A 26,845-nucleotide genomic window follows, 5' to 3' on the forward strand; every position below is an offset into this window, starting at 1 on the left:
GTCTCCCTAAGGTACTGGAAGGCCACTGTAAGGTCTCCCTGGAGTCTTCTCCATACTGAACAACCCCCACTCTCTCAGCCTGTACCTCACAGGAGAGGTGCTTCAGCTCTCAGGTCATTTCTGTGGCCCTCCCCTGGACTCACTAGTAGGTCCATGTCCTTGTATGGAGGGCCCCAGAGCTGGACACAGTACTTCAGGTGAAGTTACACCAGAACAGAGTGGCAGATTCAGCTCTCTTGATCTGCCAGCCACACTTCTTTTCATGCAGCTCAGGATGCAGTTTGCCTTCTGGGCTGCAAATGTGCATTGTTGGCTCATTTCCACCTTTTCATCCACCAGTACTCCCAAGTCCTTTTCTGCAGGGCTGGTCTCTATCACATTGTCCGCCAACCTATATTATCAATGAGGATTGTCCCAACCCGAGTGCAGTAACTTGGCATGTGACCTCATTGAACCTCATGAAGTTCATATAAGCCCACTTCAGCTTGTCCAGGACCTTCTGGATGACATCCTATCCCTCTGGCATATTGACCACACTTCTTATCTTAGTATTGTCTGCAGGCTTGCTAATGGTGCCCTCAATCCCACTGTCTTTATCATTGATGAAGATGTTAGAGCACTGTTTCCAGTATGCACCCCTGAGGGACAGACACCACTTGTCATCTGTCTCAATCTGGACATCAAGACATTGACCAGTACCCGCTGGATCTGACCATCAAGGATGTTGTGGAGGACCATTTCAAAGGCCCTACAGAAGTTGTGATAGATGACATCCGTTGCCCTTCCCTTGTCCACTGATGTAGTCACTCTGTTATAGAAAGCCAGTAGATTGGTCAGACACGACTTACCCTTAGTAAAGCTATGCTGGCTGTGTTAAATCACTTCCCTGTCCTCCATGTGCCCTATCAGAGCTTTTAGGAGCATTTGTTCCATGAGCTTCCCAGGCAGAGGTGGGACTGAGAGGTCAGTAGTTCCCAGGGTCCTTCTTTCTATCTTCTTAAAAATGGGTGTAGTGCTTCCCTTCTTCCAGTCTGCAGGAACTGCAGACTGCCAGGACTTTCAAATATCTCTACAAACATTCAGGTTGGAAGTAATTTTAAGGAATTTTAAGGAATGATGATTTTTAAATGTGACATATTTGTCCTTCTATGATGTATCAAAAACAGTGAAATAAATGACACACAACTTCCCACATGAGACTTTATGTGGAATACCAGATGATTACAGAAAGGGAGGAACTGCTCATCATCTCTCTTAAACCTGTCATTATAGAGGAGATTCAGTGAATGCAGCAGCCTCTGCTCCTTTCCATCTCACCTTCCCCCTTGCCCTAGTAGGCTGGTCTCCTCTGACCCCTTAAAGACCACGGTAAGTATTTCAGCATCTGCTTAGCAAGACAGTTACACCAGGCAGAGCTAGACTTTTCACAATCACTTGCTTCTGCTCTTCTCTCTTAGCAAAATGGCTTCTCCAAGGGACAGTTTTTCTGAGATGCAAAAGAATAACATATTTTGTGATGAAAATAGGAATTCTTTACTTCGGGTTTGTTAGTCATAAGAAAATAACTTTGCTTTCATCATAATCCGGTAATTCTCCCCAGTTCCATTAAACCCCATATACTCATTGTGTGTTAGTTATAAGTGAGGTAGAATTGACACAGCTGCACAGCACATGGTTTGTATGCATAAGGAACAAGTTTTCTCTTAGCACTTTAAGTCCAGTTGCACATCCAAAAAATGCACTGGAAGTCAGGGAAAACCAGCACTCTGAAGAAAATTGCTCCTTTGCCACACCAGAAATTTTCATCCCTTTATTCAGTGTTTAGTTTGGTATGCACTGCTCTCCTGACTTTATTACTTTTCTCCATACTGACAGTACAGTGAAGTATATGTCTCAAATTCTTTTAAAACTTATTCAGGCCTACTCAGAAACCAAGTGAGTTAGACTGTGAAAAGAAACAGTTTCTGTGAGAAAGTGACTCTGAGATGTCTGCTTTTTCTGCAGCATTGTCATTGTAAGCCGTAAGAGTGTAGGAGTTGATGATGAGTGCTGCTGCGCAGATCTAAAGTCATTTTGCCTGGAGTTAATTTGTGAAAAGCTTTCACTGAAATACTTGGACTCTTTCCAGAAGTTCTTTAGCATAAGCCTTGGACTAACATCTGTGGCTCATCCACAGGCAGAGCTGCACTAAAACCTCTTCAGGTTTAAGAACCCTGCAGTGTTTAGTGTATAAGTAAGGGAGGAAGAGCCATCATATTGGAAGCACATGTGTCCTTTGAAAGGTTGACAAAGAGTATTTCACCTTGCAAGGGGTTAAGTTTAAGTAGCTGGGTTAATAGGATGCTCTTTGCTCTTGGGTGTGACAAAATCTCTGGCAGCTCGTCTGCACTCAGAAGCTGAGAAATGCTGCTTTATTGCATCCTTGTTTAAAGGAAGTAAACATCTTATGTTCACTAGGTGGAAAATGTGACTTAGATACAAAAATTTTAGGACCTGTTCTTCCATACAGTGGATTGGTGGAATTGCAAGAAGTAACTATATAAAGATTCTGACATTGTGCTGTTGTGGTGCTGCTTAATGGTTATCTGTGGAGATGCTGCATCACTGCAGGAGCTGTATTTGCTGTATCCCGTGGATTTGCTTTGAGGGGGTGGGTCCTTGCAGCATCTGTAGAATAAAGGAATGCACTTACCAACTTTGAGTGTTTTTTGGTATGTATAAGTAAGGCAATGTTCCACATTAGCCCTGCCTATCAGCTAAAATCAGGTAAACCTCTTAGCAAGACTGTCTAGTGTGTTTATTGGTTTTGACCCTGAAGAGTGCTGGTTAGTTTGTGTTTATATACGAAACTGATTATGTGTAGTATTTACTGAGTGACACAGTGTTCTTAATCTCATAACACATATTTTGCAGACAAATTCTTTTACCATGGAAGCAGAAGAAACGATGGAATACATCCAGGAGTTTCCTGAACATTATAAAGTTATTTTGGATAGACTGAATGAACAGCGTGAGCAGGACCAGTTTACAGATATCACGCTGATTGTTGATGGTATGTACAGGCCCAGGAAGCAGTAGGTATACGGAATTCTGTAAGATGTGCTTGGGAGCTTTTTGGTTTGACAGGGGTCAGCTGTCAAATTGGGTTGCTAACAAATTCTTGGTTCTGTACCAGTGGGCAAGTTACCTGCAGAGTTTCATTTAAAATCTCAGGTTGAGCAGTCACCAGCAGTGATTTCTAATTTTGCTTGTTTTCCAAACAAGGGGCTAAATATTATTAAACAGAAGCCCACTTAGAAACTGCTGTTGTATAGTTAATATGTTGTCTAAGGATTTCCAAAAGGTTGTCAAAGTATTTTTTTCCCTAATGTGAGCAGACTCTTTGCATGCTGAAAACTTGTACAAATATTTTACAGAAAAAAAAATCCCCACCTTGAAATACGATTTGCTACTTGCTTCTCTGGTATCTGCCTACTATTTTAATATATAGCTAAAATAGGGTAGAAGCACTCAAATTTTCTTTTTTGTGTGTTGTAAGGACATAAATATTAGTTTAAAAGGATGACAGAGATATAAGTTCATATTATCTCCTTAGAAAATATAAGTTCATATTATCTCCTTAGAAAACTCTTACCCTTAGATCATCTAAGACTGCTTCTTATTTCAAGCATGTCTTAAAACAAAGGTCCTCATGTCAGGGAAGATAGACAGTGCCCACTAGGACAGACTTAGCTGAAGGAGTACCACCCGATCCTTAAAAGGGTATCAAGAACTCACTTGATAGAAAAGGGTCCTACAGAGAGAAAAGTAAAGTAAATTTAAAAGTAAGGAAATTAATTAAAAATTACTTTTCAGGAATTGTTGTAGTTTAACTCTCAGCACTTTCAGAAAACTTGTTTCTGCTCTGGTGATACCGAATAGAATAGAATAAACCAGATTGGAAGAGACCCTCAAGATCATCATGTCCAACCTATCATCCAACACCACCTAATCAACTAAACCATGCAACCAAGCACCCTATCAAGTCTCCTCCTGAACACCTCCAGTGATGGTGACTCCACCACCTCTTGGGGCAGCCCATTCCAATGGGCAGTCACTCTCTCTGTGTAAAACTTCCTCCTAACCTCCAGCCTAAACCTCTCCTGGTGCAGCCTGAGACTGTGTCCTCTTGTTCTGGTGCTGGTTGCCTGGGAGAAGAGACCAACCTCTGCCTGTCTACAGCCTCCCTTAAGGTAGTTGTAGAGAGCAGTAAGGTCACCCCTGAGTCTCCTCTTCTCCAGGCTAAGAAACCCCAGCTCCCTCAGTCTTTCCTCATAGGGCTTGTGTTCCAAACCCCTCACCAACCTTGTTGCCCATCTCTGGACACCTTCCAGCAAGTCAACATCCTTCCCAAACTGAGGGGCCCAGAACTGGACACAGTACTCGAGGTTCAGCCTAACCAGTGCAGTGTACAGGGGCAGAATGACCTCCCTGCTCCTGCTGGCCACACTGTTCCTGATGCAGGCCAGGATGCCATTGGCCCTCCTGGCTGCTGGGCACACTGCAGGCTCATGTTCAGCCTACCGTCGACCAGCATCCCCAGGTCCCCCTCTGCCTGGCCACTCTCCAGCCACTCTGACCCCAGCCTGTAGCTCTGCATGGGGTTGTTGTGGCCAATGTGCAGAACCCGGCACTTGGATGTGTTAAATCTCATGCTGTTGGACTCTTAACCATCTGTCCAGCCTATTGAGGTCCCTCTGCAGAGCCTCTCTACCCTCCAGCAGATCAACTCCTGCCCCCAGCTTGGTGTCGTCTGCAAATTTACTGGTGGTCGAGTCAATGCCCTCATCCAGATCATCAATAAAGATGTTAAAGAGCACAGGGCCCAGTACTGATCCCTGGGGCACACCACTAGTGACGGGCCCCCAGCTGGATGTGGCACCATTCACCACCACTCGTAGTGGGCTTGGCCCTCCAGCCAGTTCCTAACCCATCGCAGTGTGCTCCCATCCAAGCCAGGGGCTGTCAGCTTGGCCAGGAGTTTGCTGTGGGGGACAGTGTCAAAGGCCTTGCTGAGGTCCAGGTAGACTACATCCACAGCCTGTGCCACATCCACCAGGCAGATGGATGATCCATCTGTTGAGCTCAAAGCTGGGTTTGTGTGCAGCTCTGTAATTATAATCCATGTTACTTCTCTGTCCCATGGAGCCTTATGAGTGTTCATGAATGTGCTGGGGAGAGAGTAACACAGTGATGTGGAGTAGATAGTCTGGAAAATAGAACAGAGCAGAACCACTTCTGTTGAATAGTTTTTATGCTGGCAAAAGTTGTGATAAAATACATTAGTCTGTAAGAGCAACAAAAAGCATGGAGAACCTGCATAAAACTTGGAAGCTAAGACCAAGACATACAGGAAAATATGTATAAAAATATCCCATAACTTAAGTATCTGAAAAGGGAAACAAATGTGTCCTCCAGCTGACTGGGTTGCAGAGCTTCAGCATGGTAGTGATGTCTGATGGTCTGCATGAGATGGGAGAGGCTTGCTGCAGTACTACCTATGTAACAAGGAGACATACTAGGTGACTATGTGCTGCTGGAACAGATTTGTAGACTGATTGGTCTCTCTTCTTTATCTGCACTTACTGTGCACTATGACTGAGAAAACTCTTACCCTGAACAAATGTTTTTGTTTCTCTTTGTAGGTCACCATTTCAAAGCTCATAAGGCTGTTCTTGCTGCCTGTAGTCAGTTTTTCTACAAATTCTTCCAAGATTTCACTCAGGAGCCTTTGGTGGAGATTGAAGGTAATGTGCAGATTGAAAACATTCAGAGTTTGTGAGCCCAAGCTGGAAATTAACTTAGTGTCCTTGGTACGGCATATGTATATGCTTGATCATATCAGTTAGATTTTTGGATCTCAGCTCTTGAGTTGTTCAGGGGCAGCTACCATCACGAGGAATGAATAAATAAATAAACCACAACCAACCAACTTGCCCTGAAGAAAAACTGAACAATCTTGAATTAAATCTTTTTGGGTCCTGCATGTCTTTGGTTTTTTGTTCCTTTTTCTTCCCCACTCCTAGTACACACCTAGGTCAGGCAGACTGTAGAATTTTAGGGGTAGCAGAGTGACAACAGCCATTCTGGTCAGATGAAAAAGGTTGCCAGTAATAGCTAGTGGCAGATGCCTTGGCTGAGATGCAAGAACAAGATAGACATGGAGATTGCACATAGGGAGTAAATTCCTAGAGCAATATTTCAGCCTCCAGTAATTTGCTGTTCAGAGGTTGCTTGAGAGAGGGATCTTATTTTTGTGTTTAAATCTGTACTTACTCAGACTGCTTATTGTGACCGTTTGAGACTGTGCCTTTAAGGAAGGGGCACACTGGCTAAATGTTTATAAAATATTTTGGTAGTCTAAACGAATTTCATTGGTAGAACTGGGGGAGGAGAGATTGGAGCCAGGGGAGTTGGGAACTTTCCCTCAGTCTTCCTTCCTTTGCTGTCCCTCTCGGCTGGATCTGCTTCTGGGATTCTGGCCAACTAAGATAAGATGCTAACTCCTGTGCCAGGCCTTTCTTCCTTTCCTGCCCTGTTAACCGTCCACATCTCTTTTCTACCTCTACTGGGGGAGAAGGGAGGTAGGGGGGTGAAGGGGGCACAGGGGGAAGCCCCCTCTGTGGGGGGGTCTGGTTTCTGGTTGAGTTCATTTGCTGTATACTCCTGTATATATTGTAAAATACCTGTATTTGTTGTGTTACATATAATCTGTTTCCTTGTAAAATATACTCTCATTTCTCCGACTGGGTTTAGCCGTGGTCTCTTTCTCAGTGGGGGAGGGAAAGCAGAGCCTTTCCTTTCCAACCACCACACTCCTTTTTTTTTATTGGCGCCCAACGTGGGGCCGGGTAATTAAGTAATTAAGTTGATTTATTGCTTGTCTCAGCCGGAGAAACGAAATTAAGATGTTGTGGGTTTTTAAGCAGTTGCTGTTTTCCGTGTGTTCTATATTGGTCTACCGGTACTGCATTGGGTTGATGTTAGACCAGATAGGTAAATATTTAATGCGTAAAATCTATTTGTGGTTTATGCATAGGATCCAGCTGTTGTATAAACACTGTTTGGGTTTTTCTCGGCTCACTAATTACGGCAATAGAACGTCTTCAAGAAAATATAAAAAGTTGTAAAAATATAGTTTCACACAAGAAATATAAGGCACACCAGGCTAGTAGTGTTTAGTGCATAGCTAAAAATAGCTAAAAGTGCTAACCAGTGCTCTTCTACAACAGTGCATAGCTGAGTATAGCTAAAAAGTGCTAACCAGTGCTTTTCTACAACAACTGTCGGGCTTCTACTAACATAATGTTGACCTTCTCCAAACGGCTCTTGACAAAAGACACGAACCTGTTCAATATGCAAGGTCCGAAAATCAGTGCCAGCATGATCGTTACAATTGGTCCTGCAAGGGTAGATACCAGGGTGGTTAACCATGGAGAATGATTAAACCATGAGTCAAACCACCCTTGTTGGGTTTCCCTATCTTTCTTCCTCTTTTCTAAACCATCTCTGAGTTTGGACATGGAATCTCTAGCAACTCCAGTGTGATCTGCATACACACAGTACTCCTCTCCTAATGCAGCACACACTCCCCCTCGTTGTAAATACATGAGATCCAGTCCTCTGCGGTTCTGTAAAACTACCTCCGACATCAATCTCAAGGACTTTTCAAGGGCACTAATTGATTGTTCAATTCTAGCCAAATCTTCATCTACTGCCGCCCTAAGAGCATAAAATTCTTCACTTTGCTGTACTAGCGAGGTTACTCCAGTAGCTACTCCTGTTCCCCCTAAAGCCATTAACATTGCTATTGTTAGTGCGGTAAAGGGTTCTCTTTTAGACAGGTGGTGGTCCGAAATGACCTGTACATCATAGATAGACTCTTCAGAGTGATAAAAAATTCTGGGGACTACTGCTACTTGTACACAAATTCTAAAGTTTCATCAAAATAATCTAAGGCTAAACAAGGTGTAACTCCCACAATGGAACAGACCCACTTAGTGTTTTCAGCTTGTAATAACCATTTTGCAGGTCTTCTGAGCTTATCAGAACCCCTTCCATCATTTATACACAGTTTTCTCTTCTCCTCAGGAACCTTACCTACACATACCCCTCTCCCTCTCACATGCGTTAACGTTATTCCTTGCCTCTCTATCTTCCATTTACATTGCGCCGGGTTGATATCGTTCGCGTACCGGACAGGTGTTGCTATTCCCACGGCTTCATAAAAAGGTGGCCTTATCCCATAGCACAGCCAACAATGTTCTGTAAGATTTGGATTTGATCCATTTAACACGAAATAACTAACCTGTATCAATTTCCACAAAGATTCCTCCCCAAAGCTCTCATCCGAGGCTGGGGCAATCGGATCTCTTACATGGTCTGGGGTGCTTATGGTTAGGCTTTTGGTGTTACTCTTAGATTCTACCTTCAAAACTTGGTTAGGACCTTCTGGCAAAGGATCATTTTCAATCGGTTCCTTCTTAATAGTAATCAATCCACCTCTGTCCTTCCCTGTTTCAACATACCGAAATCCCCAACTTCTCCCTACAAGCCAGCTAGGGTTCTGAAATTGGATGACATTCAAGCTCCATGTCTTACGATCCTGCACTATAGTGTGAACTCTTCCCTGCACATCAAAAGCACGATGCTCCGGTTGTGGTCTGCATCCGACAGAACACTGAGTTACATTTAAGTAAGGGTTGAGGGGCTTTGTAATCCACGTGGGGGCAATTGTCTCACAACCCCAGTATGCACAAAAATAGTGACCTGGCTGATTACAATACGATTTTCCGGGGTTGGAGCTGGGACACATGTAAAACGATGGAGATTTGCTGTCACATGCTCCCTTTGCGTTAACTAGCTCACATAGTGTAACCAGAAAGCTAGGACCCCCCACTGTTATTAAGGTTCTCACGACCGATCGATCCCCTCGAGACAGTGTCCATTTGAATGGTTGATGGGCCTGGTGACTGCGGTAATCTGATTCTGCCCGCCCTACAGCAATAGGTGCTAGGATCAAGATCACACAAAGGTATCGCAACCCTCTTTTGCAAAGGTTACTCTGCCGTTGTCTGGGTTCTGCAAGTGTTGGTCTCCCAGGCTTGGATGGTGTATCTGGTGGCTCATCGGGTTCTCCTGACAGCGGGATATGCAGGTCACGGGGGTGTCCAATGATCCAATCCTGTGAACAGAAACTCACAGTTTTCATTAGTTTTATTCTGAAGATCTGGTTTGATCATGTGGGACGTTGTAGAGGGAGCAAGTTCCCCACACTACTGGCGGACTGTCACATTTTACTGCCAGGGCCACTCTGGGGTCTCGTCACCAAGGGATGGTTCCTGCTGTTCCTGAAATGTAGGCAGGTTCAGCTGGGCTGCCTCCCTCGGGGGCAACGAGTTCGGGAAACATGCCATTACATTGGCCATTGCGGCCATTGCCGCCTGGATCGGGGCCAACTGTTCTTCTTTTACAACATGCTTAATCATGTCTGCAAGGGTCGCCCCTGCTGGCAGTGATCGTAAGAGTTCTCTGGCCTCTGAGTTGCTCTGCTGGTGTATGCATTCCGCTGTGAGCGAACCCTTGGCCTCTGCAGGCAGGTCTGTTTCCTCTTCTTCTGAGCTATACTCTGATGAGTACCACTTGTTCCAACCGGTGTCTGATACGTTCCATGAGCCAGAGCTCGACTGACTAGTTATGCTCCCGTTCTGCTCGCTACCCCTCCTAGTTCCCTTGTGGGTGGGCTGTTCCCTCCTCCTTGGGCCATCCCGCCTCCTGCTCGGCCTCTGGTCCTGCCCACGCCCCTTGCGAGTGGGTCGTCCTTCCCCCTTGGCTCGCCCCACCTCCCGCTTGGTGGAGTGTTGGCTGTCCGCCCCTCGTTCACGCCCCGGTTCCATCCACTTCTCTTGCGGACGGGCCACTCCTCCCATTCTGGCTCGCCCCCACCGCTTTCCCCCTTCTCCTTCTCCTCCCCCTCCTGCTTGTGCGTCCTTGATAGCTGTAACGCTTCTTCTGTTTTCTCGCCCCAGGCATCCCCTCCCTGCCCTTCTCTTTGTCTGTCGGCGCCATCTTTGGGTGCATAGGGCGGTGGCCTCGCCCCGGCTTCCACGCTCCTAGCTTCCTCCGCTAACTCACCCCAGGAAGGCAGGGCGCGCCCCTGATTGTCCTTATAAGGGCTGGCGCTTGGGTGTTTTGGGGACGTAGGGGGTGTGCCGCTCTCCCGCGGCTGTTCAAGCTCTGCAAAATCATCGCCATCTGAAAGGCTCTGAGTCTGCGTAGCTGCCCCGACTCCAAGCTTTGGAGTATCTCTCAAATACTCCCTTGCTGCTTTCCAAGTTTCCTGTTTTTGCCTGGCTTTCTGTAAAGCCTCCTCAACCCTCCCCCATGACTTAAGATTTTTCCCACAGCTGGAAGACTTTGCCTCCTCGGCAAGCGCCTTAGTGCACTTCTCCCACGCTTGTGGGTGGAGGATATCTATCGGCTGATTAATGACCCCAAGTTGTAAAAGTCTCATCACAGCGAGATTAAAGTCTTTAGATTTACAATCAATACCCCACTGCCTGTGCAATTCTGATACGACCTGCATGAGAGGCTGCATCGTCATTGGTTCCAGGGAATTCGACTCTTCGCAAGACGACCTTCACAGGGGTTCCCCTCCCTCTGTTGGTCCTTGAGAACTTGTATTCTCGACTTCTCGCGGGTCCTGGGGGCGTCCCCCCTGCGGCAGTGGACTTCTGTGGAATCCAAGGGTTTTCCCGGGTTTTGGCACCAAATGTTGCCTTTTATTTTTACAAGCTGATTGCTTGTGGCAGGCAAAAGACGACCTGGTCCGGGGGTGGGGTACAGCGGCCATACCCAGGCCGCTGGTCCATCGGCACACTGACACCAATGTGGTGGATGGCAAATGGCGTTTATTGCTGGTTGTTATCAGCTTTCATAACCTTGGAGTTACAATGTCACTTCCGTCTGCTTACATCATGGCCTGAGTACCATAGGCTACAGAAAACCTTATCTACACGTACAGCACGAAATCTTCCGGCCGCTAGTCCCTAGCTACCACACACGTAGGACTATTTGGATAACTCTATGTGATCAGTTTGGTGAGAACATGAACAGGTGGGATGGTCAACCAACTTCTAATCTTTTCAGGAGACTGAGGGAACTGCAAAGTGGCAGAACCCAGGGTAGCAATACCAGAAGGGTAGCTGTTACTTCCACAGTTCTCCAGGACAACGATGACAGCTCCAACAGTGGCTCCAGTTCTAACACTGCACAGTGTGCTCGTTGTACCTGTGGAAATGGTCCCCATAATTAGGGGTGCCCTGCCTCCCGCCAGGGGGAGGAGAGGGATAATGGAGATAACAGAATCTATTGGGATGTGTACATCCAGTGGCCTGGCACTTCACACTTTCGGAAGTACAGGGCCTTGGTTGACACAGGAGCTCAGTGCACCATATTGCCATCAAATTATCAGGGATCAGAGTCTATAACTATTGTGGGAGTCACTGGTGGATCTCAAGAGTTAAGTAAGGTAGACGTTGATATAAGTCTAACTGGTAAACAGTGGAAGAAGCATACGGTTGTGACCGGACCTGATGCACCTTGTACTTTGGGAATTGATTTTCTGAGAGAAGGGCGTTTCAAAGACCCTAAGGGTTACAAATGGGCTTTTGGAGTAGCTTCTGTAGAAATTGATGGACAAAAGCTGAAGCTGTCTGCTAGACCTGAACTCTCTGATGAATCTGCAGTTGTGGGACAACACAAGATTCAGGACATTAAATTGCCAGTTGCTTCTCAGACTGTGCATCACAGACAATACAGAACCAACCGTGACTCTTTGTTGCCCATTCAGAATCTGATTTGTCAGTTGGAGAGTCAGAAAGTCATCAGCAAAACTCATTCACCTTTCAACAGTCCAGTGTGGTCTGTGCGAAAGCCGAATGGACACTGGCGTCTGACAGTGGACTACTGAGCCCTGAATGAAGTGACTCCGCCTATGAGTGCAGCAGTACCAGACATGATGGAACTCCAGTATGAGCTGGAATCCAAAGAGGCCAAATGGTATGCTACCATAGACATTGCTAGTGCATTCTTCTCTATTCCCATAGCAGAGGAATGCAGGCCTCAGTTTGCTTTCACCTGGAGAGGAATCCAGTACACTTTCAACAGACTGCCAATGGGCTGGATCCACAGCTCCAGCATCTGTCATGCAGTAATCCATGATGCTCTGGAGGAAGGTGGTGCTCCAGAACACATCCAGTTCATCGACGATATCATCGTCTGCGGTAAAACTGCTGAGGAAGTCTACGAGAAAGGCAACAAAATCATGGACATTCTTCTGAATGCTGGTTTTGCCATCAAGAGAAACAAAGTGAAAGGTCCTACTGCAGAGATCCAGTTTCTGGGAGTGCAGTGGCAGGATGGACGTCAACACATTCCAGTGGATGTGGTAAATAGAGTCTCTACCATGGCAAATCCCACGAACAAGCAAGAAACTCTATGTTTCTTGGGGATAGTGGGATTTTGGAGACTACACATTCCTGGATACAGCCAGATTGTGAAACCTCTGTATGATGTGACTCGAAAGAGGAACAGTTTCCACTGGGGACCTGAACAACAAGTAGCCTTTGACCAGATAAAGCAAGAAGTGGTACAAGCAGTGGGTCTGGGACCTGTGCGAGATGGTCCAGACATTAAGAACATTTTGTACACAGCTGCAGGTGACAATGGTCCAACCTGGTGCTTGTGGCAAAAAGCTCCAGGTGAGACACGTGGACGACCTCTTGGTTTCTGGAGTCGAGGTTACAGAGGTTCAGAGGCTAATTACACTCCAACAGAGAAAGAGATTCTAGCTGCCTATGAAGGAGTGAAAGCAGCTTCAGAAGTGATTGGAACTGAATCACAACTTCTCTTAGCTCCCAGATTGCCAGTTTTGAATTGGATGTTCAAAGGCAAGGGTTCCACACCACATCATGCCACAGATTCCACCTGGTCCAAGTGGATGGCTCTGATAACACAGAGAGCTCGAATGGGAAATCTTGAAAGACCTGGTCTGGTGGAGGTGATCTCAAGTTGGCCTGAAGATACCAACTGTACTAAACCTCCAGAGGAGAGAGTAACTCGTGCTGAGGAAGCTCCTCCTTACAATGACCTTTCAGATGATGATAAGAAGTATGCTTTGTTCACAGACGGTTCCTGTCGTCTCGTCGGGAACAAGCGAAGGTGGAAGTCTGCCGTGTGGAGTCCAACACGCCGAGTTGCAGAGGCGAAGGATGGAGAAGGAGAATCCAGTCAGTTTGCAGAGGTAAGAGCTGTCCAGCTACCTCTCAACGTAGCTGAACGTGAGAGATGGCCAAAGCTTTATCTCTACACCGACTCATGGATGGTAGCCAATGCTCTATGGGGTTGGCTAAAGGACTGGAAAAAGAATGGCTGGCAGAGGAAAGGAAAACCCATCTGGGCAGCTGAACTGTGGCAAGACATTGCTGATCGAGTCGAGAGAATTCCAGTGAAAGTGAGACACATTGATGCTCACATTCCCAAGAGCAAAGCTACTGAGGAACAGCGGCACAACCATCAGGCAGATTTAGCTGCAAGAGTTTCTCAAGTAGACAAGGACTCTGAACTCGATCTCGACTGGAAACACCGAGGTGAGATATTCTTAGCTCGGTGGGCTCACGATTCATCAGGACATCAAGGCAGAGATGCAACATACCAATGGGCTCGTGACAGATCCATAGACATTTCCATGGATGCTATCACACAAGTCATCCATGACTGTGACATTTGTGCTGCTATTAAGCAGGCAAAACGAATTAAGCCCTTGTGGTATGGTGACAGATGGTCCAAGTACAGGTATGGTGAAGCCTGGCAGATTGACTACATCACTCTACCACGTTCTCGTTCGGGTGAGCAATACGTGCTTACTATGGTAGAGGTGAACACCGGATGGCTGGAAACTTATGCAGTTCCACACGCAACTGCACGCAACACCATTCTCGGTCTGGAGAGACAGATCCTGTGGAGACACAGAACTCCAGAGAGGATTGAGTCAGACAACGGAACTCATTTCAAGAACGACCTTGTAAAGAGCTGGGCAAAAGAGCACAGTATTGAGTGGATATTCCATATTCCTTACTATGCACCAGCTGCAGGGAAGATCGAACGCTACAACAGTTTGTTGAAGACCACTCTCAAAGCCATGGGAGGTGGATCTTTGAAAAACTGGGAGAAACATCTAGCACAAGCAACCTGGCTGGTGAATAGTAGAGGTTCAGTGAACCGAGCTGGACCAGCACATTCAGATCTGCTATGGAGAGTAGAAGGTGATAGAGTTCCTGTTGTTAGAGAAAAGAACCTGTTAGGTAAAACTGTTTGGGTATTTTCGCCCTCAGGAGAGGCTAAACCTGTCCGAGGGGTGGTTTCAGCAGAAGGTCCGGGTAACACTTATTGGGTAATGCAGGAGAATGGTCAAATTCAGTGTATTCCACAAAGAAACTTAACTTTAGCTGAAAGAGTTTAATTTCAGACTGTCGTGCAGCTACAACGCGCCCAAAGGAAGAATCCCTGAGGAATCTACAGTACACGAACCCTGAGAGCCCTAAGTCAACTCAGAGTCCCTGTGTTCCTGTTTGCTTTTTCTTCACTTCATCTGCGGAGAGACAAGCTGGTTTCCATTTTCCTATTTCCTGACTTTTTTGGACTTCTGAATCATCTACATCTGAGTATAGCCGGAACGGACTATGAACTTTACTCACAAACTGTAAATATTGTTTCCGATTGGATGGACAGTGCGAACGACCAATGAAATTGTTTAGAAGGGGTGGACTGTGACCGTTTGACGCTGTGCCTTTAAGGAAGGGGCACACTGGCTAAATGTTTATAAAATATTTTGGTAGTCTAAACGAATTTCATTGGTAGAATTGGGGGAGGAGAGATTGGAGCCAGGGGAGTTGGGAACTTTCTCTCAGTCTTCCTTCCTTCGCTGTCCCTCTCGGCTGGATCTGCTTCTGGGATTCTGGCCAACTAAGATAAGATACTAACTCCTGTGCCAGGCCTTTCTTCCTTTCCTGCCCTGTTAACCGTCCACATCTCTTTTCTACCTCTATTGGGGGAGAAGGGAGGTAGGGGGGTGAAGGGGGCACAGGGGGAAGCCCCCTCTGTGGGGGGTCTGGTTTCTGGTTGAGTTCATTTGCTGTATACTCCTGTATATATTGTAAAATACCTGTATTTGTTGTGTTACATACAATCTGTTTCCTTGTAAAATATACTCTCATTTCTCCGACTGGGTTTAGCCGTGGTCTCTTTCTCAGTGGGGGAAGGAAAGCAGAGCCTTTCCTTTCCAACCACCACACTTATCCATCTTTTCTTCCCTTTATATGTGTCATGGCATAACTCTGTTCTTACTCCAGATTGAAATGTTTCCCTAGTAGACTTTTCTATTCCAAGACGAGTCTTTTAAGGATGTCACCTTTATGAAATGAGCTTCTACTGTATTGTGAGCAGGCCAGTGTGCAAGATTCATTTGATTTGAGATTTGAGAATTGAGAATGAGGAACTGCTAAAAGAAAATATTGGGTTTTTTTCTTGCCTACATACAGGTGTAAGTAACATGGCATTTCGTCACCTAATTGAATTCACCTATACAGCAAAACTAATGATTCAAGGTGAGGAAGAAGCAAATGATGTTTGGAAAGCAGCTGAGTATCTACAGATGTTAGAAGCAATCAAAGCACTTGAAATCAGGTAAGAATATAAGCCTCTCCCCAGTGCTGAAATGTAGGGTCACAATAATCCTTTTACAAAAGCTGGCTGTGACTATTTTTCCAGTGCTGTTCCATATCCTGGAACCTTCTAAACTTGTGTGGGACTGTATACTCTTCTGCTGTAAGAAATGGGTCAGAATTATACAGGCTGGAAAATGAATGTCACATTCTTTGCTCTGAAACTCAATGGCAAGTGACATGGGTGGTAAATGTTGGTAGACACTCTAGAGCTGTAACTTTGTGGTAACAAATACTACCAGGTCTCTGCTATCTTAGTGCCCAAACCTGACTGACAAGTGGCTGTATGGTGCCAATGTGCCTCAGATACTTAGACCACAGTAACAAGCTTGTGCTAACATTTTGATTTCATGCAGCTTTCTGCTATTCTGAGAGGATAAGCAGTAATCTTAATTTTTTTTTGTGGCAAAAGTAACCTCTCAAACTTCCTGAAGGAATGTGACTGTTATAATCAGTTTTATACAGTATTGATACTTAATCGAATGTTGGAATAGCAGCTTTTATCCAGTACCAAGGGTTGTATTCTGTCCTCAGACAAGCAAGTGCCAGTCCCATCATGATTCCTTTTCCTTCCCCTTAATTCCCTTTCACAGTGCTATCACTTTCTTATTCCTTGTGCTGCTACCCTGTTCTGACAGCATGTGGCAGAGGGAGGAGCAATAAACACTCCCAGCATTATGAGTATTCTTGCTTTCTCTTCTAGACCTGCTAAGGAAATACTTCTGCTTCCTTTTTGTCTCTGCATGGACACATTAACCAAGGAGAGTGGCATTGTCTCCAGGTTTCTCTAGTAGCTGGCTAACATTTTTTTAAAGACAATCTCCATGAAATGATACACTGGCAACTTGAGTTTCAACATCAACATCTATTTGTGAATTAAACTATCATGTGTTATTCTTTTGATTGGCAGTAAAACTATTAAGTATATCATTATTTAATAGGAAAGGTACAGGATTGTACATTTCTAGGCCTACCCTTCAACAAATACCTTTTCTTTTTTTTCTTTTTTTTTTTTTTTACATTATTAAGATAAGCATGATACCACCAAAATTTTAATTAATTCAGGGAAGAAAGCAGACCTCAGTTGTCTGCATGAAGAATTTAAAAGACACTGAAAACTGAAAAAGTATGTTCTAATCAGTCTCACCTTGAACTAGTGTACACCAGTAGAGCTGTGGAACCCTTCAGATCCATCTTAATTTGTGGGGTGTTTTGAGGGTTGTTTTTTTTGTTAGACAAACTTGAGTACCACTACCAGTCTCTGTTTTCTACCCCCCCAGTAAGAGAAGGACAAATTGCAATACAGTGCCTCAGAAGAGCTTTGACTGAAAGGTGTAAGCCTCAAAAAACTCAGCTGATGTAGAGGTGATTATAGAACTGTTTGTACAGTCCCATCAGAGTTGCTCGTAATGTAATCTAGGCTAGAACGAAAACAACAAGGTGTTTACTTCTTAAAGTGCAGTTATGTTGTATGTGTATGTCCTCATTCAAGTTTCACACAGTCTGGTCAAGGACATTAGTTTCCTCTTCACTGAGCAGATTATTCTTTGGGTATGTGATCTTGGAGGTCCTTACAGTAATATGCAAAATAACTGTCACCTAGACATCAGCAATACAGGTTAGACAAAACTGTAAGTTCAGCTGCTCTGTCTTCCTGTGTCTGAATACAGAAAGGTGCAATTTAATAAGCTGTATCCTGCATTAGATCATTATCCACATGTCTCTTACATACAACTTGTAAATACAGAGCAAAGCCTTATCTTTCCTGTTAGTAGAAAATGTGAAAGTGATAGAGAGTGTATTACATGAAAGGATTCATTAGGCTGCAAAGGAAGGTAAAAATACAGCTTACTCCTCTCAGTCTCATTTTTGAGACAATCAGTAGTAAAACTCTGGCACAGAAACGTTGTGTGATTTAAGAGTGTGACTTGAAATCGTTGGTCCACACAGCTCTGTTTGAGATGAGATGCTACCACTGAAATTTTGGAGTAAGGTAGTTGTGCATGTATGATGTAGGAAGAACAGGAACAGAACTGAGGATTGTGTTTCAAACCAGAAAGTTAAACTAGAATTCTTTCTGGATCCCAGTGGCTTCTATTTTTACCTCAGCTGTTAGTGCGTGCTTTCTTTTCCTACAAGATGTCACAATAATCATTGTGTGAAGTCACAGCTGTGGAGTTTTCCAATAAGCTGTAAGTCCTGCAGGCAATTGCAAAGAGGAGCTTAAGAAGTGAATAGTTCAGGATTAATTTGAATCTTATTTCTGAATAGGCAAGGCAAAGAACTCCTTCCATGGGACGAGTTTTCTTTCAAAATACAGAATTGCATAAGTTTCTTAGGTAGACCTATGTCCCTAGGTTAATTTGCCTATCAAGAAGACAGGTGCTTTTTATCATTGAGAGCTATTTAAAACACTTTAGTAGACTTTTGTCAAAGGTTCTGCTGCTTTAACCATGCTATTTTCCAGCTCTGAGAAATATAGATAAAGGACAAATTAGCTTCTGTTCACATACAGGTTATATGATCATTCAGATTCAGGGTTTTTTTGAGAAACAAGAGTGTTGGATGATGAAGCTCAGTATTAGGCAGGAATTGTTATGTTATAAATCTAAAGCATGTTTATGCAAATGCTTTACAGGAACAAAGAAAATTCATCACCCTTAGAATCAAATCAAGAAGAAGGTAAAAATAAGCCAAAAAAGAGGAAGATAGCTGAAACCTCTAATGTTATCACAGAAACATTGCCATCTGCAGAATCAGAGCCTGTTGAAATTGAGGTTGAGATTGCTGAAGGAACAATTGAAGTGGAAGATGACAGCATGGAAACGCTTGAAGTAGCTTCTGCAGAGCAATCCATAAAGTACATACAGACAACGGGTACGTCAGATGAATCTGCTTTGGCTCTTTTGGCAGACATTACCAGCAAGTATCGTCAGGGAGAGAGAAAATGCCAGATCAAAGAAGGTGATAGTGGAACTGATCCCTCGTGCAAACAGGTAGAAGGTATTGAAATTGTGGAACTTCAGCTGTCACACGTGAACAATTTATTCCACTGTGAGAAATGTAACCGTTCATTTAAATTGTTTTACCATTTTAAGGAACACATGAAAACACACTCTACTGAAAGTTACAAGTGTGACATATGCAATAAAAGGTACCTACGAGAGAGTGCTTTGAAACAGCATCTCACCTGTTACCATCTTGATGAAGGTGGTGCCAGCAAGAAGCAAAGACCTGGTAAAAAAATACATATATGCCAGTACTGTGATAAGCAGTTTGACCACTTTGGACATTTTAAAGAGCACCTCCGGAAGCACACAGGTAAGAGTACTGCTGTAGTCCTGTCCCTGTGGCCTTGGCTCTAGCATTTTGGGGTTTTGCATCTTTTGGGGAAGTGAAAAATTTGCTGAAGAGAACACAAGTCCTGGGTCCTAGAATTACTTGGATTCTAGTTACAACTGAAGTGCTTGTCTTTGTTTTATTTTCCAACAGTGTAAATTTCTGCGGGATTGAGGTGGTTAAAAGTAGGCACATAAAACCAGAAAGTACAAATGGGGCATCTCTCAAGGCTATTAAATCTTAAAAAGTCATCTTTTATGGCACATATCTTACTTCAGAAGTGCCAAACTGGGGAGCTACTGTTGTTTGCACAATTCTAATGCTAAATGTTCATGTTGAAATATGATTTGAACTGTGAACTTCTCAATGGAATACAGTTTAGAGAGTTTTAGTCTAACAGAACTTGTAAGCAAATACCTATCAGTTCATTAGGCATAAAGTAGCTCCTAACAATTCTCCCTGTATCATCGTGTTTGGAAAGTTTCAGCTTTGCTCTTGACATGTCATCTATGATTTGGTTTTTCCTTGTTACTTAACACAGGAAAACATTTCTAATGAATATTTTACTGTGAAATCTGCCTCTGAAATCTGGATAGCGTCTTTTCAAGTATAAAATTACTTGTGCTCCTTCTTCTTTATATTGTGGGAGGTTAAGATGCTACTTTTTTTTTTCTTTTTTAAACTCTTCTATTTTTTTTTCCCTCACTGAAAAGTCTGTGATCTGAACAGATACCAAGTATTTTACAGATAAATGAACATATAGTACAGGTGGTCCTGATCTCCCAGATGTTTTTGTTTCACATGTCAGTCATGAATCATCAGTAAGAATTTAGTGGAGACCTATTGCTTCTGCACTTTTATTAGGACTGTTGTATAGGACTGCTAAGTGTTGAAGTATGACACTGTGTCCAGTCTATTCCAAACAGCCCCTTGAAAGTTCTGTTTACACTCTGTATCCCCTATGCAGCTAGGAGTGATTCTCCATTATGAGCAATCTCAATACAAGCTACATAATGAAAATATTTTCAGAAAAATGTTTGAAGCATATGACCAGAGTAACCCAGATACCAGAGTATGTTGGTCACTCTAGCAGCAAAGGGTTCTGGAAACAAAGCAGCTTAGCTTAGCACAAGCGGTACAGAATACTTTCTAAACAGATATTGATACAAGTTTATACTAGGAATATAAGCATAGATTCTAATTACTTACGATTTATGTTTTTTTTCAAAAGCCTTAAGCTGAAAGTCAAAACAGATACTACCATTTAACTGTAGTCTCCAAAGATTAGTGAAAAAGAATCCAATTCAGCCAAAGGCTTTCAAAGTTCTGAATTCTGTACAGCACTGCTAAAATGAAATTCAAATGCCTGGGAGAGAGTGTCCTACACAGTATTTGATCCTGTTGCTGCTTAATTACAACACCAACAATAACATGAAAACAGCAGTTGGAAAAGAAAAGGACACCGAATCAGTGTTGGCACTTGGTTTTGGTATGGAAATTTCACATTACCAATGGCTGTTACCTTTGTCTCAAAAAAGAAATGAAGGTGAAGACTTCTATGAAGTCTTTCTCACAGAGTGTACAGTGCCTTAAGGAGCTTATGAGTATCTTAAAAAGCCCCAAACAACCAATCCCTCAAGATTTCTTGCATGTCATGAAACTCTGAAAATATTCACAGTCATCTCTGGAATTTGTGAAGAGGGAGAGGCTTTGGTCAGGTCTAGTTCCTGTCTCTTTCCACTTTTATGAGAATGGATGAGATTTCAGTTGCTGACTTTAAGTGGCATACAGGAGATAAATCCTTCAAGGCTGCACTTACATGATGTGTACCTGTTTAGTTCAATTACTAATTTGTCTTACACAAAAAAAGCTATTTTCTTATACAGAAATCAGTGTTAGAATGGAACTACTACTCTCAATATCCTTGTCTCATCTTGCTAGTTTGGAAAGTTTATATTCTGTAGCGGAAAGAGACACAAACCAGCTTTGTTTCCCTCTGATTTTACTGGGAATTTCAACTGCTGAATATTTCTCAAAGATTTTTTGGTTGGTCAGTTTGCTTTTGTATAATTATTTTTTTTCTGCACACTTGGTATGTGCTCACAAGTGAAGATGCAAATGAAGGAGTTGCTGTGTGCCCTTCCCTGAAAACCCTGTTTAGCCCACAGCTTGACAGCATGGTTTTAGAGAGAGGAGAGAAAACTGCTGTCATGCTCTGTATTTTCTGTTCACTGCTATGAGTGGTGCAGCCCAGGTCACAATGGTGATCTGCACTGTGCAAGAAGTAACACAATGCCTTTTGGCCTTTGCATATTTATAGACTCATGGAATGCTCTGAGTTGGAAGGGACCTCTAAAGGTCATGTAGTCCAATATCCCCTGCAGCAAGCAGGTTGCTCAGAGCCCTAGCTAGTCTTGTCTTGAGTATTTCCAAGAATGAGGCATCTACCACCTCTATGAGGAACCTGTGACAGTGCTTCACTGCCCTTAACATTAAAAACATTATTCCTGGTATCTGTTCTGTTAGTTTAAAACCATTACCCTTGTCCTATTGCTGTAGGATCTGCCAGAAACATTTTCCCCATCTTTCTTATAAGCCCCCCATTAGGTACTGAAAGGCCATAACAAGTTTTCCCTTCTACAGGCCAAACAACTCAAATACTCTCAGCCTTTCTTCATAGGAGAGGTGTTCCAGCTCTCTGATAATTTTTGTGGTCCTCCTCTGAACCCACTCAAGCAGATTCATGTCTTTCCAGTACTGAGGACTCCAGAGTTGCACACAGTACTTCAGATGGGGTCTCAGGAGAGTGGAGTGGAAGGGCAGAATCTCTTTTAATCTGCTGGCCATGCTTCTTTTGATGCAGCCCAGGATGCAATTGGCCTTCTGGGCTGCAAGTGCACATTGCTGGCTTGTGTCCAGCTTTTCATCCACCAGTATCGTATCTTGTCCACTAACATAGTCACTCCAGAGAAGGCCACTGCCTGTTTTGGAGTTCATTAAGCAGCTTGTTTCAGCAGTGATAGTGATGTCAGTATTCCTGCAGACTTTCAGAAGAAACACATTGTTCCTAATTTTTTTTTACTTCCTTGAATTTCATTGTATTTGTGTATGATTATATTAGTAAACAGAGACATCAGTTGTTTTTTGTTACTACTTGATGACAGTAATAGCAGTATAGTACTATGCATTAAAAAAAAAATAGAAATCCTCTTGTTTTCAGTCTCCCCTGCTGTTGCCCTTAGCAGAATTCTGTGTTTGGTACCAGCTTCGAAATTAAGTGGCAAAACTGAAAGGAACTGTTGCTTGTATGCATTTCTGTCCCTTTATGCTTTCTTCTCACTGTATTTGGGGGAGGGGGTGGTGTTGTTTGTTTGCTTTAATCTTGATGCATTTTTATTGAGTGGTCATTCTATGCCAACCTTTCCTGCTGCTCAGTTTCAGCTCACAAGCATAAGCTGTTACTGTTGTCAAAAAGATATCCTTGTATTATTTACATACTTCCTTTTTGAACATGTCACTTTGTATATTTACTAGTGTTGATTCCTTAATTGTAAATATTATCAGATTAAAAGAGAGAAATCTGCTATGTTTTTAAGATATTTTGTCAGAATAGTAATCTAATTTCCCTAAAGACCTAAGTGTACTTAAAAGGCACTGGTAATTGTTACATTGTCTGTTAGGTTGGTTGGTTGTTTTTCTCTAAGTGATATTTATAACTCCACATTAGGATTTTGCCATTTCCATACGTAAAGTTTACATGGAATGTCATAGAACCTTAGAATGGTCCAGGCTGGAAGGGAGCTCAGAAGATCATCTAATCCAACGCCCTCTGCAGTAAGCAGGGACATCCTCAAGCAGATTAGGCTGCCCAGAGCCCCACTGAGCCTCACCTTGAATATCTGCAGGGTAGGGGCCTCAACCACCCCCTAGGGCAACCTGCTCCAGTGTTCCACCACCCTCAGTAAAGAACTTGTTCCTATCATCCAATCTAAATCTGTTCTTCTCTAGTTTGAAGCCATTGCCCCTCATCCTATCATTACAGGACATTATCAACGGTCTCTCTCCATCCTTCATGTAGGCCCGCTTCAGGTACTGGGAAGCTGCTATTAGGTCTCCCCAGAGCCTCCTCCAGGCTAAATAACCCCAGCTCCCTCAGTGTGTCCTCGTAACAGAGGTGCTCCAACCCCCTAATCATTTTCATGTCCCTCCTCTGGACATGTTCCATCAGGTCCTCTTCTGTCTTTCTCTTCTGTAGAATAATACAACTGGCCACATCTCTAAAGGGTATTTATCAACCTACACAAAAGGGAGGGAAAGAAGAGATTGACAGAAAACTGGCTGGTTTTATACACTTACAAGTCTCTATCTGTTTTAACAGGTGAAAAACCATTTGAATGTCCCAACTGCCATGAACGTTTTGCAAGGAATAGTACACTCAAATGTCACCTGACAGCATGTCAGTCTGGAGCTGGAGCTAAAAAGGGAAGAAAGAAACTGTATGAATGTCAGGTGGGTAATGGAACTAGCAAAGTCTGAGGCTAGATGCCTCCTTTCTGTGCTGAGACAATGTGGGAGTACCAAGCAGAAAAGTCAGTGAGAGTGGGCTTATGTCTCAAAGACCTACTTTTCATGAAATAAATATAAGGATCCAAATAACATCCACAACATCCAAAGAAATTCTTATGTCTGAGTAGCTCCATTTAAAACATGGAATTACTGATATGGAGCTTCATACTTGCAATTCTTATGTGTAGGTAACTTTTAGCCTACATTTTACTGATCTTTCTGCTTCCTTTTCAACATTATTGATGCACTGAGCCAGGCCTCTCGCAATTGTGAACATGCTTCACTGAAGTTCAAAATAGAAAGTACTGTTTTATTTCCTGTTTTATTGTTCTTCTGTTTGATACCCAGTATACTGACCTTGTCTGGAGAGTCATTCCAACTTTCAAGAACTATCTGTAATGTCTTCTAAATAAATGTAAATGCCATAGATGGATAGCTAGGGTGCTTATCACTACATGTAACTGACATTTGAAAAGCTGTTCAGATAAATCTTACTTAGGTTTTAAAAGTTGGTTCTGACAAGCTGAATAATACAGCTGAGGTTGGTTGGTTCTTCACAGAAGGAGTGATTGGCCACTGGAATGGGCTGCCCAATGAGGTGACAGGATCAATGTCCCTGGAGGTGTATAAGAAAAGACTGGATGAGGCACTTAATGCCATAGTTTAGTTGATTAGATGGTGTTGGGTGATAGGTTGGACTTGATGATCTCTGAGGTCTCTTCCAACTTGATTGATTCTGTGATAAATTGGTACCTCATCATTTCACAGATACTGCGAATATTAGGATTAGTGATTCTTCAGACCACAAAAACTAAGCAATTATTTGAGAATTTTTTGTTGAACTTTTCTCTTTTCAGGGCTAAATTTGCATAGTGTTCAATAAATAAATCTTGTCTCACTGAACAAAGAGGGGAAAAATAAAATTGTCTTCTGTCATTAGCACTTTTGGTGCTTTTCAGTGTCTGCCTTGCATGCTGAATTAGGCTTCATGCAGCAAAAAACAATAATCATGTGCTTGGGCAATACCAACAGTCATTACCTTTATATATGACTAAGTAACTTATATACAAGGCTAGTATTTTAAGAAGTTTATGTGCACCTTCTAGAGAAAATATCAGCCTGGTAGCAAAACCAGCATGGCATTACCATCACAAACCTGGTTTTGACAGACTTCAACAGCAAAGGCCTGCACTTGAGTTAGTCCCTGTCAGATATTCTGTTATCCTTCTGTGCTGCTGCTGCAAATTACAAGAAGATGGAACACTGTTTCAAAACTATTTGCCTGCAGTTAAGGGGTGTTGAAATGTGTGGTTTGTGAAAATAGTATCTGCAATGGAGGCAGTACTTAGAGCTGGAACAGCTGGCACTGTTTAACGTAGTGTGTCTTTTGTTTCAGGTTTGTAACAGTGTGTTTAACAGCTGGGATCAATTCAAAGATCACTTGGTAATACACACCGGTGACAAACCCAACCACTGTACTTTATGTGATTTGTGGTTTATGCAAGGCAGTGAGCTAAGAAGGCATCTCAAAGAAAGGCACAGCATTGAAGAGCAAACAATAGCAGAAGAACCTCTTCCCGTGGAAGCTGAACCGGTTACATCAATGACTATAATAGAACAAGTGGAACAAGTCCATGTCCTTCCAGTAATTCAGGTGCAAGTGGATCCTGCACAGGTAACTGTGGAACAGATGCACCAGGATCTCATACAGGACAATCAAGTGAAAGGCACACAGATAGATGAACTGCAAGAACAGGTGCAAATCAGTTACTTAGAAGTTGAACACATTCAGACTGAACAAGGTGCAGAAGTTCATGTGGAGCAGTTACATGTTGAGCATGTAAATCAAATACAGATGGAAGAAGTACAGGCAGAACTTATAGATGGAACAGACCTGGAACAAGTACAATATGAAAGCGTTAATCAAGGAGAAGCAGAAGAGCCTGAAAAAATAGATGATGCAGATAAGGAAAATCATGAACAAGCTGAAGACTTGAAAGCTGCATTAGTGGATACACAGAATGAAAAGGTGGATGACTAGGACAAATAAACCACACCGCAGGTTTAGGAATGGAATACCAAATTCTACTTTTTTGTTAACTTTTACATTGGTTTTTGAACTGTCAGTGGTCACCTTTTCAATACCCTATCCTATGGAAGCTGGTCAAGTGGACCAAAATTATCTTTTTCATGCACAACTAAACTTAGTCCATATGTGAAAAATAACTTTCCCATTCATGTAAAACCATGGAATAGAAACTACCATAGATGTGGTATCCTCAGCTTTTGAGGAGTTTACTAATTAATAGCTTGTATTGTTCTTGCCCCATCCCTGGGTATATGTAAGAGTAACTTCACCTCTTCACCTCTTGGAATAGAGGAAAACTTGTTACAGATTTGCAGGATGTCTGTGGCAGAAGAATCAGTAAAATTTAGTGGGGTTTACTGTAAGTGGCAGTTGGGTACCTGTGAATTTTTTGGACCACACTGCTGTATCATAACAATGTTCTTTCAGGTTAGGGAAAACATTGTTCTGGAGCCTCTGAGCACAAAAGTTCTGTGCCTTTTAAAATACTGACTGGTTAAATTTCCACTAAGTTCTTAGTGTGTTCAAGAACTAGTTCAGTAAAAGGCAGTGTAGGAAATGTTACAGTGCTTTATATTTTTGCTTACAATTGTCAGCTATCAATTTATTAATTTTTGGGGGTTTTTTTCATTAAATTTAGAAGCAGATGGCTGGGGGAGTAGAAAGATTCTATATGCAGGCAGCCCAACACTCTAGAAAGGACAATTTAAAATAGGAAGAGTTGGTAGGATGTGTAATAAACATGAGCTGGAAGGAACTACCAGCAAACTCATTTTTTGAATTGTCTTTTTTTTTAAATGAGTATATTTAATCATAATTATGGAGAAGACTTGTCTCTATGGTATCAGGTTCCTGATTTTGAAACAGAATTTGGACATGCCGCACATAGATACTACATATAAAACTAAAAGCCATACGAATGAGTGCTAATCTGTGGATTGAAACGTAGGTGTAAATAATCAATATTAGACAATAATACCAACCATGAAATGTTGCATTATTTGTTTTTTTAATCCAATAAATAAAGAACAAC

The 26,845-nt window shown here is 42.9% G+C and overlaps 1 protein-coding gene across 2 annotated transcripts; it reads left to right on the forward strand.

Moving 5' to 3' along the window:
- The first annotated feature begins 2,924 nt into the window (after positions 1–2,924).
- ZNF131 (zinc finger protein 131) lies at positions 2,925–26,217 on the forward strand. Of its 2 annotated transcripts, XM_054178184.1 has the most exons (7): positions 2,925–3,052; positions 5,685–5,786; positions 15,639–15,783; positions 18,460–18,817; positions 18,920–19,142; positions 23,539–23,669; positions 25,123–26,217. In XM_054178184.1, the coding sequence occupies exons 1-7, from the start codon at positions 2,929–2,931 to the stop codon at positions 25,765–25,767; spliced, it is 1,728 nt and encodes a 575-aa protein (XP_054034159.1). In that variant the 5' UTR covers positions 2,925–2,928; the 3' UTR covers positions 25,768–26,217. The 2 variants fall into 2 exon arrangements, with proteins under 2 accessions (XP_054034159.1, XP_054034158.1); XM_054178183.1 differs by having other exon boundaries at positions 18,460–19,142.
- Positions 26,218–26,845: the final 628 nt, after the last annotated feature.

This window comes from Dryobates pubescens, chromosome Z (genome assembly GCF_014839835.1).
Source record: "Dryobates pubescens isolate bDryPub1 chromosome Z, bDryPub1.pri, whole genome shotgun sequence".
Lineage (NCBI taxonomy): Eukaryota > Metazoa > Chordata > Aves > Piciformes > Picidae > Dryobates > Dryobates pubescens.

Bases quoted from the DNA above. Each gene is read 5' to 3' on its own strand.
- ZNF131 (XM_054178183.1), top strand. From the start codon at position 2,929: ATGGAAGCAGAAGAAACGATGGAATACATCCAGGAGTTTCCTGAACAT. The intron at 15,784-18,459 runs GTAAGAATATAA...AATGCTTTACAG, and splicing joins ATCAAAGCACTTGAAATCAG to GAACAAAGAAAATTCATCAC. The intron at 23,670-25,122 runs GTGGGTAATGGA...CTTTTGTTTCAG, and splicing joins AGAAACTGTATGAATGTCAG to GTTTGTAACAGTGTGTTTAA.